The following is an 18,917-nucleotide window of genomic DNA, read 5'->3' on the forward strand; positions in this document are numbered from 1 at the left end:
ACAGACGGGGAGACAGACAAACAGACGGGGAGACAGACAGACGGGGAGACAGATAGACAGACAGATTGATAGATAGAGAGACAGACAGACGGGGAGACAGATTGATAGATAGACAGACAGATTGATAGATAGATAGATAGACATACAGACGGGTAGACAGACAGACGGGGAGACAGATAGACGGGGAGATTGATAGATAGACAGACAGACAGACGGGGAGACAGACAGACGGGGAGACAGATAGACAGACAGATAGATAGACAGATTGATAGATAGATAGATAGTACTTTAAGTATTATTACTGTTTTACTGTATCTTATATTAAATAAATGTAGCCTTGGTAAATTCAACATAAGAGACTTCTTTAAAAAAAAACATTTAAAAAAAATCTAACAGACATTCTGAGCTAGAGAGATAGGTAAGTGTGTGTGTGTGTGTGTCTGTGTGTGTGTGTAAATGAAAGCCTTTCTAGATATATGTGTTACTATAGATATGTACACAAGCACAGTCTCCTTTTATCTCACTCTCGTTCATCACTCCATCCATCAATCCAATCATATTTCTAAACAATGGCACAGAGTGTGTGTGTGTGTGTGTTTCTTTGAAGTCGGGGTTGAAGCGTGATTAATTTAACAGTATGTGGTGGTCGTTCTCGCTGCAGATTCACTGCTACTGCTCAACGTAATGCCACACACACACACACACGCATCAAACGGTCAGACGGCCCCTCTGACATCACTCTGTACGCACGTCCACTCCAGCTGTTGTGTTTCATCCAGGACACACCCACCGGCTTATGAATGATTATTAGTGTTATATTAACAGAAATAATGAACACACACACACACACACACACACACACTCAGTCTGGCTCCAGTGGATTAGATGCTGCTGGCATTTGTTTTTAGCTTCTGCAGCGCGAGTGTGAATGCAAACACTCAACAGCGACCAGACCAGACTATACACACACACACACAGTTGAGGTCGTGAAATCTATTACTTGGCAGAACAATTATTTATTCTTCTTTTTATTATTAATAAATGAACTATTTTACCAAATTAACCAAATTTTCACAGCAGCTGTACTGATATTTCCCAAACAATCAGGTCCCCAACTTTAAACTTCTGCAAGCCTTATGGACAGAAACACTTTTTTCAAACTTTTTTTGTTTGGTAAAAAAGAGCAGTGTTAGGTGGGTGTCTACTTTCTTGTAAACTTTATACTTACAGTACTTAAAAACCATCTAGCAACCATGAAGAACACCCTAGCAACTTATGAATGAGCAACAGTGTCACACACACACACACACACACACACACACACACACACACACACACACACACACACACACACACACACACACACACACACACACACACACACACACACACACACACACACACAGCCAATGACAAGAGACAATCTAAAACTGATGTTACAAACCCTGCATACACACTGCAGCTGTTTGTGGCCATATCTGATTTATCCACTCACATGTGAATCTGAGAACATTTAAAAATACATACATGTTCATTCATTCATATAAATATGAATTTTTATGAATTCATATAAATATTTATACATGTATATAGATAAATATATGAATGAATGAACGGCACACCTGATTTACTCTTGACATGAAGAGATGGCAAGTTGTGAGACCTCCACATATTACACTAAGTAAATAAAGAGTATAATGTAAGATTATATATTTTATATACCAGCTTTAAGCTAATCTTAAAATAGTATGGGATGATAATATATTTTAAAAAATGACAACGCATCAGAAAATGTTCCACTTCACCTGTATTGACTTGATAATCTGAGATAACAGTGATCATATGGCATGAGTATAAACCATAGACTGTAAAGGTAAAAAACACTGCTCTGTTTGTTTGAGCATCCAGACACTGACTCAACCAATGGGGACAGTTTGGGGGCGGGACTATATGTTTGCCAACCAATGGCAGATGGGAAGAATGTTCAGGAAACCTGTTAGAAAACAGTCAATTCCAGTTGACACTTCGGTTTTCAACATCAAACCCGTTCTGACTGTGATTCCGCCACATCACATGACGTTTTCACCTTCACACACACACACACACACACACACACACACACACACACACACACACACACACACACACACACACACACACACACACACACACACACACACACACACACACACACACACACACACACACACACACACACACACACACACACACACACACACACACACACTAGAATCTTGTCCCGGGACGCATGGTTAGGATATGCTGATCCGGGCCACATTTAAAGGTCATGTGAACAACCTTACCAACACAGGTTTATTATTCTTCACCAAAAACACTAACATTTCTCTTACTTGAAATAAAATAAACGTTAATTGAAATAATATATATAATACATTCAATATAATATAATACAATATAATATGATAAAGTAGGACATTTAATGAAGTAGGAGCTTAATCATCTGTAATTATATATAATGTAATATATTATAATATAAAATAATATAATATGTTAAACTATGACACTTAAAGTAGTAACTTAATAATCTATAATATATAATATAATATGGTGAAGTAGGACACTTAATTGAGTAGGAGCTTAATTATCTACAATTATATATGTTTTTATCTATTATTATAATCTATTATTATCTGAAATAAAATGAAATATAAAAAACATGATAATCGCCAAGGCAACATTTCTCATTTTCATTTGATTAAAAACTGTATTGATGTATTTAAAAATCCGCAAAACACAACTAAATGACTAAAACTTTAACCGAAATTAAAATGAATAAGTTAAATATACAAATAAAAACAATCAAAATATAATTAAAACCATAATATAATCTTAATGATAGTAAAATAACACAGATTTGAGACGATCAACATCAGGCAGTGAGTGTGTGAACACAGGCGAACTCTCCCCAACTTTACTACGCAGAACTCACACTAAGACTGTGGCAACAAATAAACACACACACACACACTTTCATTCCATCTATGACACACAGAGTAAGAAAGAACAAACAGAACTATGCACACACACACACACACACGCACACACACACTCTCTGGCAGTGTACGAGGGCAGTAAGGCGCCAGTGGAGTGCGCCGTCTCTCTGGGGAACAATACTGCAGCGCTTCATAAAAACTTCAAACGCTCCTGCCAAATGTTTTATAGGTGCTTTAAAGGGTTACGGCCCCCGGGGGTCCGGGTGGAGGAGGCGGGGTCTGTCTCACTCACACAAACGCACACAATATGCATATAACAGGTGAACCAGACGCATTTCTGCACATCATTTCACTGCTATAAATGCACAGAGGACGGTGTGTTCGTATCACGTATAGTCTTACAGAACATCAGATCTTCAGAAGTACGTCCGCTATCTTTCAGACCCTGCGATGCGAATCACACTTTAAAGATATAGAGATTAGCTCCTCAATTAGGACAGATAGAATTAAATTCACACCAAAAAGTATTGTCTGATTGCCATAGCCTGGTGGAAAAGTGCACTGAATTGAATTGAATGCACTTGTAGTGTACTTCAAATCTTTACAAATATAATGAATGGCTATAAGTGCACTTAAAGACTGTTTCCTAACACACTTAAGTACACTTGAAATAATGTCATATTGAAAGTATTGCTTTAAAAGGACATTTTAAATCATCATGTATTCATAATCTTCCTGTGTAATACGCTTTAAAGAAGTACACTTATTTTGATGTGTTGTCTAACATACTAAAGCACATGTAAAGTACTTGATAAGCTATGTAGTATTATTCAAAATTACATTTAAAGTTAATATATGTGTACTAAATTGTAACTTTACTACAAATGTGTGATTGCAAATATATTTAAATACATACAGACAAGTTTCAATAGAAACACTTTCATAATTAGTTCCTGAAAAAATTACATTGTTCACTTATATATATATATTAAAGTATATTATTTTCAAATGAAGTATACTCTTTTTAATAGAAAGCGTGCTTCTATATACCACGGTATTTAAATGGGACGGTAAGGTACTTTAAAGAAGCGGTGTCCAAAAAGCATAGTATTTTCAGTGGCATATTGTAATAATACCATATACTTGTTTGTAAGAGGTGAGTGTGCGTATTGCAAATGTTTATTTGAATATTGCATTTAAAATATAACAAAATAAGAGTGAAAAAAACTCTAGCTGCTTTGCTCACTATATATTATATAAAAAGTATGTAAAAAATCTAAAATATCTAAATGTTATACATTTATATTTTTATATATTTAAAAAAATATTTAAAAAATATATATATCTTTTTTTTAAAGAATATATATATATATATATTATATAAATCTATAATTATCAATAATTAAATGACATTAATCAATGTAAATATATGTATATATATATATATATTCAGTATATATAATATATATATAAATATATATACATATATAATAAATATACATTTATACATCTAATACATAATAGATAAATAATATATAGAAAATATATGTGTGTGTGTGTGTGTGTATATATATATATATATATATATATATATATATATATGAGATGACAAGTTGTTAGATAAGTGGAGTAGCAACTCTATTCATAAATATAGAATAAGATGAATTAATCAATATAATAATAAAAAAGTACTAAATTTACAATTAACATTTTGTATATATTTTGTTCACTGAGCTGCTCACAGTTGTTTCTGTCTAAAGACGACATGTAAAACTGCCTTCGACTTCGGCTGGATTATGCCAGCTAACCTTTTAGGAACAGCCTATCATCGCTAGCGTGCCGTAAAACACCTTAAAACACCGTGTGCGCAGCCGCTCGAAGCTTTCCCCAGTGGGACGCAGGCGAGCTGTGAATCAGATCCATTCAGGGTCTTTTGGGAATGTTTTGCTAACAGTATTTGCAGATCCGCCGAGGGCTAAATTTAGCGCAGGTCTTCCCGGAGTCCACACGGTATAATTAGGAGGTGTGAGAACCCTGCTACAATTCTAAGGTTACTGTCGATAACCGTCACAGCGACGGCCTTAAAGGTGCAGCGTGTGTGTGGTCTTCCACACGCTCCGCTGCACTTTAATGTGTGTGTGAGGGAGCGCTTGTATAGCAGTGTGTGTGTGGTCTGCCAGTTTGTGTTGTCCGTGTTTGTTTGTGTGAGGGGAGCTGTTCTTGTGAGTGTGTGTGCGTATGTTTGTTGAGTGTTTCCCACACTTTACTTAGTAGAAGTGAGACACTCAGTCAATCAGAGAGCGTCTATTATTTCACTGAAGAAGACGGCGGAAGAGAAGACAGTGGCCTTGAAACATTTATACACTTAAGTCACGTAAACGTCTGAATTGCATTAGACACCGAATATCAAATAAAAAGTCAATTCTTGTAATAAATGACAAGAACTGCACTAAAAGCTACACCATAGTGTTGAACATGAAGACTGTCAGTGGTGTGTTTGTTTGTGGTTAGTGGATCAAGATGATGGTTATGTGAATCTATACACTGGTGTGAACTTGAGGAGAACTGACTTCACTGCTCAAAAGCTGAATTTTCAGCATCAAGTTTTTTTAAATTATTAAAAACTTTAAAAAAGTGAAATTGTTAAACATCTATTTCTTTACAAAGAATGTTGATGTGATTTTTCCATTACCGACTGTTGAACTCTATTACGAGGCGCGTGGAGGATTTCAGTGCAGAGAAGAGACTCGGAATCAGACAATAGCTGCTGGAGCTGTAAATTAAATGCTCATATTAATACACGTAGTAAACTACAAACACACACACACACACACACACGCTGCAGCTGCTCAAAACTATGCTTTCATCAAATGGACAGCCATAAGACTATGAGCTCATGCTAGGAGCACGCACACACACACACCCACACCCACACACACACACACACACACACACACACACACACACACTCTCTCTCACACACACACACACACACACACACACTCTCTCTCTCACACACACACACACACACACACACACACACGCACAAACTCTCTCTCTCACACACACACACGTGCACACACACAGACGTGCACACACACACACACACACACACACACGCACGCACGCACGCACAAACAAACAAACAAACACTCGCACTCGCACTCTCTCTCTCTCTCTCTCTCTCTCTCTCACACACACACACACACACAAACACTCACTCACTCACTCACTCACTCACTCACTCACTCACTCACTCACTCACTCACTCACTCACTCACTCACTCACTCACTCACTCACTCACTCACTCACTCACTCACTCACTCACTCACTCACTCACTCTCTCACACACACACACACACACACACACACACACACACACACACACACACACACACACACACACACACACACACTCACTCACTCACTCACTCACTCACTCACTCACTCACTCTCACGCGTGCACACACAAACACTCTCTCACACACACACACACACACACACACACACTCACTCACTCACTCACTCACTCACTCACTCACTCACTCACTCACTCTCACGCGTGCACACACAAACACTCTCTCTCTCACACACACACAAACACACACGTGGACGCACGCACACAAGCACACTCTCACAATCACAGAAACTCTCACACTCTCACACACACACACAAACAAACAAACACACTCACTCTCTCTCTCTCTCTCTCTCTCTCTCTCACACACACACACACACACACTCTCTTAAGTCTCATGCCAAAACACACATCATCTGAAACAGCGCTTGTGTATCAGCTTGAGTTTGTATTTGTACATGATCCCATAAATCAACGTTCATCTGGAAGAGAAATCCGCTTCCGAGCTACAGTGTAAAATATTATTGCACCAAAACATTTACATCGCACTTGTGTGTGTCCGTCAGTCGTGAAACAGAGACAGTAAACACAATATCGATAATAAACTCACCGCACAACACCACGGCCGATCAATAGAAGTAAACGCTCCTTTTGCTACTCAAAGCAACACAAATGAACATTAGAAACAGGAAGTCTGTAAAACTACGGCTACGGTCCATCTCGCTTTAAAACGTTGTGTTGTTCATTCAGTCCGATGTGTGTGTGTTCACACACGATCAAAACGAGCTTTAACATCACTCTTCATTTGGGTAAAGCTTCTGTTCTGGCGGTCGACTCAGTGTAGACTCATTCTCAAGTGCATTTGTTCTAGAAATGTTCAGTAATTCAGTGTATTTTGCTCATTGGAGAATCCCAATGGAGTATTCACAGTTTGGATAAGTCCTGTATGTGTACAATTTGGTGGAAGGGTATAACGGTATCCTGAGGAAGAATGCATTGACGGAAAAAATCATGACGTAATGTTTGTTTGGTGGTTTCAAACCACCATGAGCAAGCTGTAAACATTTCACTTCTGAATACTTATGGAAGAGCTTCTGTCAAGGCTGAACTTCTGAAACACATTCTGGAACAAGAAATCGGTTAAAGTGGCACAATACTGAGAACACGAGCAAATAATGCAACTGTATGTTACATGTGATAATGCCGATGTCACCCATGTTACCAGTTAAAGTCAATATGAATTATGAAATTATATTTTACCTCAGTAATCTGATGGATTTCCTAGTGATTTTAAATATATATATGTTGTTCAAAAGTTTGGAATAATTAAGATTCTTAAATGTTTTTGAAATGAGTCCCTTCTGCTCATAAAGGCTGCATTTATTTGATCAGAAATACATAAAAAATGTGAAATATTATTACAGTTTAAAACAGCCGTTTTCTATGTGAATGTATTGTAAAATGTAATTTATTCCAGTGATCAAAGCCATCATTACTTCAGTCTTCAGTGTCACATGATCCTTCAGAAATTATTTGCTGAAAACAGCATTTATTTAAAATAAATTATAATCATAAATGTATTTAGACCAATTTAATGAGCCCTTGCTGAATAAATGTATTAACTTAGTGAATAAATAAATCAATATACTTGTGAATAGTATATATATATATATATATGTATGGATTATGAAAACCTTTAGAAAATAACGTGCACTGATGAATTATTCAAAATCAGGAACATACATTAAGAAAGTAATTTTTGACTTCATATTGACTTTAACTCGTGGTGATTGATAAGCACTTGACGTAGATTTCCGCACAAGGTTAGCATGCTCTTATTGTAGTGCAGGTGATATGGAGCTCCTTATGTCACCCGATGAGATCAGTCCTGGTGAACCCTCTCAGGTAAACATGAACCCTAAGACCTCATGAAGTACGAAGCAGTAGTCTATGCACTTAAGTCAGTGTGTGAGTGTGTGTATTTACATGTTTGGGGGGATCAGACAGTCGTGGCTCTGCTGTACTGCAGCGCGAGCGGCGAATACTCTTTGAAACGGACGCAGAGTTTCCCGCGTGTCCATGGGTTCTGTAGCGTGAGTGGGCAAAAGTCGTCCTGAAGCCATTTCTCTCTCCCCTCCACCAGCAGAACCAGCCCAAAGTGCTCCAGCTGCTCGCTCCCGTACACACACACCTCAGACTCGCAGGACGGGTAGCTGCACTGATCCACCGCACACGTGCACTGCTGCGCTGCTTTCTGCAGGTGATGGCACACAGCGTTGATCTCCTGGACTACCAGACCAATCATCTCTTTCGCCGACGTCTCTGGAGTCACGCGTAACTACAGAAGCAGACAAACACATGCATGTGAAGACAGCAGACCAAGTCTATTTAGTGAGCCGTAGCAACCTATGGTTAGGTGTCTAGCTCTATGCACTATGATCATAACTCAACTCCTGAATTCTAAAAGAGGTACAAACAGGATGCAGAACTATATTAAATAGAACTATATATAATATTAATATTAAAAATTATATATATATATATATATATATAAATCCCAAATATAATATAAAATATTAATTTAATAATTAAAATGGAATAACAGTCCCAAAACATGACTTCTAGGATAAATAAAATCCAAAAATATTTGAAAAATTTGAAATGACATCTATATACATTTTAATTAATAAAATATATATTTAATTATTTTGTAGTTTTGTTTAATTATTAAGTAAATTGTATATATTTACAATCATATTTATATACAATAATTAGAGATAATTACTATAATTTGCCAGCTTGCTCAAATTTAGTCAATATAACTAGTAAAATTTAATTAAATTATTTACATTTAAATAAATTAGCTTTTAAATATATGTAATAAATGTAATTTAAATTACAATATTAAAAAAATATGACAGACATTCAGTGGAGATGAATAGCACATTCCAAATTTGTTTTGATGTTTTGCATTAACTATTTTGACAGTACTCAAATTAGTTTAGAGAAATACGTCTAAACAGTAAGCTAGGAAATAAATTGTCACATCCTGCGAAAATTGGCACAAAAATATCTGTAATAAACAAGGAAGTCGCTGCAATCAGTGAAAGCCACTGTGGCTCTTTATTCCTCCATCATAAATGACTTGAGTGTCAAAATGCAATAAACGCTGTCATGATCTCTTGCGTTCGGATGCTGGTGTTTGGGAACACAATCATGCGAGACGCTTCTGAGAGGGAATTAAACCAAAATCATTCTGATGACAGACTTTAGCTCAGACGTTTCAGAACGACCAAACCAACATTTGAGATGCTGTGATGTGATTGGTCCACTGGTTAGTCCTGTTATCCAACAACATCAACTGTTGAGGCAATTTGTATTATGCATAGAGGGATTTATTCGGTAAATGCATTTCCATTGTAGTTTCTTCTTATCGCATAAAAAATCTACCTCAATAGAGTGCATAAGTTTTGTATGCTAATTTTTTTTAATTTATGCGCATCTTGGCATTTCCATCGTTTTTTTTTATGCAATATCCCAAAATGAGCATAAAAATGGGTGAAAGGAAACATAGCTAATAATGATTTGTGTGTCAACTCACAAACACTCACTTTGACACTGGTTTCCTTGGGTAATCCGGTCCGGTATTGTGGGTAAACTCTCAATGTGGTGTGACACAGCCTGTGAGGGGAACCGCTGGAGGGGGCGGAGAGTCGCTGGACGCCACTGTCCTCTGATAGGGTGCGCACAGGCGCAGGGCGGGGTTCAGGGGCGGAGAAGCAGAGATCGAAGGAGGAAGGCCGTGTCCAGCCCTTGTGATTGGAGGAGCTGGTGGGTGTGGTTGGCATTGAGACAGGAGGCGGGTATTCCAGACTGCTGGTGCGGACACACAGCGCCGTTCTCTTCTCCGTGACCCGTAGCAGCTCGATCTGGCGGCTCGGGAGGATGAAGTCGCTATCGAACACATTCACGAGCTCCCGTCGGCTCATTCCTCCTCCGGTCTGCAGCACGTCCGGCTGAGAGGAGCGAGGCGATGACTGCGAGGAGGAAGAAGGGTGAGACGCTACAGATCTGAAGCTGGTCGGAGACGGTGGAAGCAGGTCCAGTTCTCTGGTGCTCTGGGTCACACTGGAGCTGTACTCGCTATCAGTAGTGAGGAACACCTCGGAGGAGTTGTCCTCATCAGACAGACCATGGGAATCTTGGAAAAAACAAACAGAGAGAGGGTTTAGTAAAGGGTGGGACTATTCCCAAACATGCAAGGTGTCGCCTGACCAATCATAACACACTGTTCCAGCCGACCAATCAGAGCACATTGTGCTTTTCAGAAGGAGGGGCTTCATAGAGACAGGAACTAAACAGAGCGTTACTGACAGACTGGGAAGAGAGATGCTGCAACAGTGTAAAATATGAGGAAAAACAATGTTTTTTTTTACACTTTAGATTAGGCTCCAATTCTCACTATTAAGAAGTGTGCCTCAATAAACAGCTAATTATGGATTATTAATAGTTAGTAATGTAGTTAAGTTTAAGTATTGGGTAGGATTAAAAGATGTAGAATATGGTCATGCAGAATAAAGGCATTAAAGTACTTATAAACAGCCAATATTCTAGTAATATGCATGCTAATAAGCAACTAGCTAATAGTGAGAATTGGACCCTAAACTAGTGTCACCTAATGTTTTTTTGAACATGAAAGCTTATTCTAGTAGACCCCAAAAACAAAATCAAGACATTGCTAAAGGGCATATGGCCTCTTTAAGTTCACTACTATTTACTCACCTTTAGGTTGTTCCAAACCTGTATGCAGGTTTATTTTCTATTTTTACATAGTTTAACCATAATAACAGATCATAGTGATCATGGGATGTCAAACTCCAAAAAGTATTTCAAAGGAACAGACCTTAATTTAAATCATTGACAAATTTTTTTTTGCAATCTTTCCAACTTGAAATATATAGTGAATTGGTCGTTTTTGTATGCCCTTTTTCTGTGTTTTTATCTATTCATTCTTATTTGAGCTTGATATACCATGGTCACTATAAACTATTATTATGGATAAAAAATTATGTGATCGGAAAAATAATAGCATGCAGATTTGGAACAGCATTAGGGTGAGTAAATAAGTATTTTTAAGTACACTACTACTTTAAGATTTTATTTCAGGCAAATTATGTAATTATATGTAAAATTTTGCTTTGAAAAAAGTCTAAAATTAAACTGCTAAAAAAAAAAAAAAAAAATTACATCATAGAGGTTTGGCTGACAAACTAAGTTTGGGATGTATGTAATCCCAGATTGATCCATAAACAGTGAAAACATTTCAAACTTTTTACACAAGTGCAAAACTCAACAAGTCCTTCATTTAAATCAAATTGATATGGCAGCTACACCAAAGCGCGTCTCTTCTGTATTTAATGGCCTGATGACATGAAGCCTGCAACAGTCCAGTTATTCTGTGATATGTACTCTATTTGATTATATAATGAAGAGGCCGATACAGGTGAACGCTCTCACCGCTGTGTTTGCGTGTGGTCTCTGGAGAAGGTGTCGGTGAGGGCAGGTAGTCCACCTGAGAGGAAGTGGAAGCTGGTTTCTCCGGGATACTCTCTTTGGAGAAGTCAATAATCCAGCTCAGACTCACTCCGGAGCTCTGATGCTTATATCGTGCGGACTGGAGGATCACCATCCACCGGGCATCACGCCACAGGTCCTCCATATGCTGAAAGTGAACACAGAAACATGGATGAATCATCACAACATGCGTGATATTCAGATCTGAACACAGTGTATAAGGAATAACAGAAGAAGCAGAAGATTGCGGTTAAAGTTTTAGGTGGATTTAGGTTTTAATATTTTGGTTTGTGTAAATAAAATGCCACATGAGAGCTGTTTTTGGCGTTGTCACAATCCTCATCATGTGTCTTGATTTCTGTCGACTACACACAGGAAACAATATACTGTAACTGCTGCATTTGAAATCACTTTCTGGGTAACTTATTTGTGTGTTGATAAACCAAAACATTTTAATTTGTAAATTAACCCATGAGGGTTATCGACTGTACATTATATTACATTGTATATTATTTTATATATTATTATGTTTATGAAGTGTGTTTTTACACTGCATTCCATTTTTGAAAATCCTTTTCTAATCATATTCTTGATTATTTATAGTATATTTGTCTTTTTCCAATAAATCCTCATCGCAAGATAAAGGCTTGTTTTTTGGATCCCCCCCCCCCCCCACTTGTTTAAAAAAAAGTAAAAAACAAGTGGATAAAATATTAAAAGTAAAAAAAAGTTTGAAAAAAAACAAGTGGATAAAATATTAAATAAACTATATAATAGTATTATACAACGTAAATATCTCATGAAGTGTTTCTAAGTAACTTGGTCTTGTTTCATATATTTACATATTTTAACTGAACCATTTTCTGCGGTAAATCACTGTAATTAAGTCTTAAGACTGTTAAACTTATCTTAAATGTCAAAAGAATAAAGTAGACAGCTCAGGCTGTAGACTCAGATTACACCGGCTGATTTTTATCTCTGCTCTTGGGCCTCTTGCATCTATAAAAGATGATACTGTAAATTCCCGCAGTTGAACAGTTTGTTCTGATTTTTACTGCGGGTTTACTGTCATCAGTTACACCTATGAAAGCTGAACTGAAGCGGCAGGCTGCCAGTGTTGAATTGCACAGAGGACAGAAATACCTGCAAATACTCCTCAACCTGCTGATGTTTCTGCTTGGCAGCGAACAGCTCGGACTCAGAGAACGCCTCCCGCAAAGTCTGCTGGGACATCAGGGACTCCAGACCCAGCAGAGCCGACACGCGGCAATACAAGCCGATGAAACTAGGGCAGTAGGCCTCGAAATGAACTACACAGAGAGAGAATGAGTGCACATGAGGTGACAGGGATAGAAGATACATGTGGGTGAATGAGTTTACACTGTGTCCTCTCACCTAACTCAAAGATCTGCAGCGGGAGGGTGAAGAACCCAGAGCGCAGCGAGCAGAGATGGTTCTGTCCGGGCGGTGAACACACCTCCTCACACGGTGGGAGGAGCAACAGGAAGGACACGCCCTCCCCCAACTCGACCACCTCCTTCACATACACACGGAAATCCTGTGCCTGATGTAAGAAGAGGAAGAAAAATAGTAAAATGTTTCTATTCTATTCTATTCAACCTTTTTTTGGCTGTGTAGGTTTGCTACATGGTTTTCATAGTTTAGATTTTTTTTTTATTCAGCATTAAATTGATCATAAGTGACGGTGAAACAATATTTGTGGAACATTATGACACACCATTATGTACATTATGTACTTTATCCTGCTTACTGCTTATTATGGCTACCTATCAAATCAAAATGTGCATGCACAAATATTTTATTATTTGAGAATTCAGAGACTGAGCTGGGATTCTAAAAGAACACAAATTCACACACAAAAAACTACAATTCAGATTGATTCCCTAAACTAAAATGAACTGGTTCAAATGATTCACTAAAGCAAACCGACAAAAAAAATTTGCTCCCAAATCAGACATCATTAGATTTTTCCATGACTAAATTGTAAATAAAACAAAGTCTTTCTACTTAGAAATTTCACGTTTAAATCAATGTTACTTGTCATTTCTTTGTAACTATTTGTGAAATTTACTAGCAATTTCTGTATGAAGATTGTTTCAAAGGAAATCCTACACCATTTTTTTCAGTGTAGAAATTTCCATAGCTTTTCTATTTATACACACAATACATGCAAAACAGGCTTGAGGCATGTGTTTTATCAGTTTCATGTATGTAAATGTGTGTATTTGATACTGCATGGCCCTGATTTACTAAGGTCCCAAATAAGGGGGGACAAATTTACTTGTGCAATCAAACAAATTACATGTGTCAATGTGTGGGTATGTTGTGAATGCACAAACCTGGTGATTGGGAATGTTGATGTAGCCCAGCAAATCTTTAGCAGCGGTTCGTAAGTCCAGTAGGAGGCGATGCGGCGCGCTCTGAGCGTCGGCACACACCTGCGCACTGTCCTCGAGCGAACTCAGTGATTGAAGCCATTGCCATTCTTGCCTACAAAACAAACACAAACAATTATTACACACAAATATATATATATATATACAAACTCATGCATGACAGGAGTTCATACCTGGAGACGTGGTCGTTGTCCCGCACTTTGACGTGGCACAGCACGTTTGGGTGTTTGTGTGAAACGAGCACCCTGATCTGGTCCACTGAGGTGTACAGCTTCAGGTAACCCAGATACAGGCCCGGAGACAGACACTTCTTGCTGCGCCGGTGATAGGCCAGTTTCTCCTGCACACAAAGGGCTCATTTTAAAAAGTTAAACTTTTTAAAAACATGTCAAGGTCAAAATTCATCCCAAAATCATATGAAATAAACATGACATGTTTATGAGAGCATGATTTATAAGCTATTGGGGATTTAAAAAAATGTCCCCACAAGGTCAAGAATTACTGGTATTACCACCTCTGTGAGGACAACAAAGTCCCCACAACGTAGTGTTTACCAGGATACACACACACACACACACACACAGAGGTATGAAGAACTTCCTGCAATAGCCTAAAATTGACCCACGTTTATCATTTCTAAACTATTTGACTGAGAGACTGACTCTGGAGCCATGTGGTTGTTGAGCTGTGGAACCACTTTCACCACACACACACACACACACACACACACACACACACACACACACACACACACACACACACACACACACACACACACACACACACACACACACACACACACACACACACACACACACACACACACACACACACACACACACACACACACACACACACACACACACACACACAGCTTTACCACAGGGAAAATCTGAGCCGCTCAGACAAAACATCACGGCCAGAGCCGTTTCAAACACACGATCAGCGGTGGGTGACGTGTTTACAGCGTTCAGACTAAATCATCAAATGAACAATGCTACTGTTATACTCCCACAATTCACAGCACTCAAGTAATAAGAGAGATATATAAAAAAAAGAGGAATACAGTAGCTAGCGGCCCACTGCGTGTTTTTCCCCCACTGATTTTCATACTTCTGTCTCATTTATATCAGAGATTGAAACCTGTTGAGTTAAAGCATTCGTTCACCCAAAGATAAAAAAATGGTGTAATTTTCTCTCCAATGTTGTTCCAAAATCATAGTGCTTTCTGAAATTGAATACGGCGCATCAAAATGAGCCGCGCCAGGCTTGACGTCAATGTCGAGACAAGAGAAAGCCAGTGACGTTTGACATCAAACCTGGCATGATGTGTCTAGCCCCGCAGTCAAATGTTTAGACTGAATTTATGTTTCTCATTATTCTAAAAATATAACAGAGCTTTGATCGCTACATTTTTTCCATACTTCCATTCGTCATGGTGCTAGAAGTATGTGACAGCACAACACATTAGCGATGGACACCAGTGTTTCGGTGTGTAAAGCACTCACGTGCAGCGTTGTGAGGAGTGTTTCCAGTGCGCTGGGCTCGTCTGATGAAGAAGAGGACGACCTGCGCTGCAGCTGGAATTTACTGACGGGAATCCAGCGCAAGCCTTCCAGCGACGCACATGCGCTCACGTCCTTCATCAGCACCAAAACCACGTTACCGTGCTTGTCCTTGATGGGCTCAAAATACACCTGTCCCAGATCCACTGTGCCAAGGAGAGCCTGCACAACAAACAAACCAAAAAAGGAAACCGTCACCTCGAGATATGTTACGAGTGTAAATATTTCTCAACCCTAACAAAGATTTGATTGCAATTCTTTCTTGAATGATGCAAAACAATATTAAATCTGGTCACAATTTGGTTCAACTTGATTTTTTGGATGCATTTTCGCAACCAAAAATATTTGGCAGAAAATGCAATAAAGAAAATTGGTTTTGGAGAGCCAGATTCACTGACTAAGCTTTTTGCAAGAAAAAACTTCACTAAACATTCAATCCCATCCAATAAGCTTTGTGCTTTTGATATCAGCTTTCAAATTCTGTCAATTTAATCACAAATTGAATCAATAAATGTCGTTTTGATGCTCATTAATGATCGCTGCACCCACATCAGTTCCAGAGGCACCCCAGAGAGCATGTGAACTGATCATCTCTTCTTCTTTACTTCTAGTTATAGCACAAAATAAACATGAACGATCATCCGAGGATATGTTGAAAGAACAAGTACAACTTACTGAAATGTAACATGTCTCATGTAATCACTTAATCAGTGTTTCAACTGCGCAAAGACGTCACTAAAAACAGCTTGTAAACAATATGTCAAGTAAGGTTACATTTACCTCAGGGCAAGTCAATCAATGTTAATAGTTAGCTAGAAAAGTAAGTGCTTTAACTATTAGATCAATTTGATTAATTAAATCAATATTAAACAAGTTTACTTTCGGTTTCATTTTCAGTTATTGAAAACTTAAATTTCAGTTTCGGTGTTTCTGTATCATTTCAGTGCATCACTACTGGTGACTATAAACTTGAAAACGTTGTTCAAGGTGCGTTAAGTTTGTTCACCTGTAGTTGTGCAGCAGCCTGAATCATTTTGAGGCGCGTCTGGAGCGTACAGGAACTGGAGGCGTGAGCAGGACTGATGCACTGCTGCATCCAGGTGAGCTCCTCCCAGAGATGTGACACCTGTCAACATGCATCACCATGGAAACAATGTTTAATACTCAAATGTTGATACAGTATATTGCTGTGCATGTGTATATTAGTGTTTCAGGTTGAATTTATTTTAGTGAATCAGGTTTGGTTAAATAAACTGATTTAAATTAAATTGGATTTAATGTTAACCTCCTTATCTTTAACAATGTAATAAGCTTATTGTTTGTTTTTTTTAAGTGAATTTCAGATTGTCATATATCATTTTGTGTAGCTTTTTGTTTTTTTATACATGATACACTTTGAATTGTACTGTATACAATTAAAAAAAACAAAAGCTAAACTAAACTACAAGCAAGCCACCTCACCAAACCAGTACTTTTACAAATACTTTGATTATTTAAACAAAGTTTAACTAAATAATCTGGTTTTGTGCATCACCACCGATACACTTTGTTACCTTTGTGAACCAAAGTAAATCCTGTGCGTGACAGCTGTATGAGTCGTCCACCTCAACGACAGGCAGCTGATCCTCTGAAGTCACCAGAACATTTTCATCTTTATACAATATACAGGCCAGATAAAGACCTCTACAGAGAGGAGAAGAGAGGCGTCATGGATGATGCAAGACATGGTGTGGTGAGAGAGTTTGATTACGCAACATCCATTTCCTGATGTTGTTTTCTCTCACCTTTTCAGATTTTTGACAAATTTGCTGGTGGGCTGGAAGAGATGCCTCAGACTTTTAGACACAGAGTGTTTCCTGGTGTTCAACTGGGGTTTGCATTGTTCTAAACACACAGGGAGCGAGTTATTGCTTTTCAACTTTAACTTAAAGATTCAGAAGGTTGCAGATTAAATGAATATGAAGTCTATATAAAACACTGAGGTGAAAAACAATTAGTGATTGAAACAGAAAAACAAATATATATAGGTTATGTATATTTTTTGTTAGTGTTGCATCTAAAAGGAGTTTATGTAGATAATAATCTTCCAGTCTTTTTAACTGACCCCAATTCAAGAGATTTAAAATTGGTGCACATCTTTATGCTGTGTGTGAATGGAAGTAAAGTATCTGCTTTGCTCAGACCAACCAAACAGCCAAACATACTGTATATTACTGATGGGGAGGACTGTGTCTCTAAAGGGCCTTTATAGCTTAATTAGAGTTTAATGATCAGTGTTCAGACAGGAGCGAGCAGGCAGTGATTTCCTTATGGAGCATGTGATCACACGCGTGAGTGTGTTTTAGCCCTACAGTCAAGTCAAATTTATCCCTCTTAACTCACAGTAAAATAAACCCTCAGCCCTGATGCACTAAAAACAACAAACAAGACCCCCGGAGTCGCACCCGGGAGACATGAGCACGCGAGCTCAGCCCACTCGACCCCTCTGAAATATTAACTTAGCATTTGTTTTAAAGCGCTTAAATGTTTGTGGTCGCGGTCACTGTGGCTCGGTGTGAATGAGGAGGTTTTTCATTCAGGTCCGGAGTGAGTGAGTGAGTGAGTAAGTGAGTATTTACCGTGGCATGTGCAGTGACGGTGTGCCCCTTTAATTTGCCCCAGGAGCTGCTCTAACGCCTCTTTCAGACCCTGCTGGCGGGGGGGAAACCCGTCCACCTCCCTCCAACCTGCAAAATAAAACATAAAAAACAGTGCATTGTGGGTGAAAACAACAAATGCATATGAAAAAGTGTTTAAAATCACAATTTATAAGTCTCTGATCTTTTCAGGTATTATACCAAACAAAAACAATGAGATTATGTAATGTGTGCGTGCTTATCTCACAGTAAATAATTCAGCATTCGCCTTATATCCCTGCATCGAGCACACACAAACACACACGGCACGGTAAACAGGATGATGTTCTGATGGTGTGTTGGTTGCAAGCCGGGTCTCGGGAAAGCAGGGAAAACATGGACACTCTATTCC

General features: G+C 38.4%; 1 protein-coding gene across 5 annotated transcripts in view; it reads right to left on the reverse strand.

The window, feature by feature from the left end:
* Positions 1-6,769: 6,769 nt before the first annotated feature.
* Positions 6,770-18,917, reverse strand: part of ankfn1b (ankyrin repeat and fibronectin type III domain containing 1b) — a 73,037-nt gene continuing 60,889 nt past the window's right edge. For all 5 annotated transcript variants that reach the window (XM_079602019.1, XM_079602021.1, XM_079602018.1 and 2 more), the window contains 12 exons: positions 18,509-18,616; positions 17,675-17,774; positions 17,444-17,573; positions 16,897-17,016; positions 15,834-16,052; positions 14,499-14,665; positions 14,269-14,419; positions 13,304-13,472; positions 13,052-13,218; positions 11,852-12,056; positions 9,946-10,535; positions 6,770-8,672 (listed from right to left, as the gene is read on the reverse strand). In XM_079602019.1, coding sequence (XP_079458145.1) covers positions 8,334-8,672; positions 9,946-10,535; positions 11,852-12,056; positions 13,052-13,218; positions 13,304-13,472; positions 14,269-14,419; positions 14,499-14,665; positions 15,834-16,052; positions 16,897-17,016; positions 17,444-17,573; positions 17,675-17,774; positions 18,509-18,616 — 2,465 coding nt within the window. In that variant the 3' untranslated portion in view covers positions 6,770-8,333. The remainder of the gene's footprint in view (positions 8,673-9,945; positions 10,536-11,851; positions 12,057-13,051; positions 13,219-13,303; positions 13,473-14,268; positions 14,420-14,498; positions 14,666-15,833; positions 16,053-16,896; positions 17,017-17,443; positions 17,574-17,674; positions 17,775-18,508; positions 18,617-18,917) is intronic.

The sequence above is a fragment of the Phoxinus phoxinus genome (genome assembly GCF_949152265.1).
Source record: "Phoxinus phoxinus genome assembly, chromosome: 24".
NCBI classification, from domain to species: Eukaryota; Metazoa; Chordata; class Actinopteri; order Cypriniformes; family Leuciscidae; genus Phoxinus; species Phoxinus phoxinus.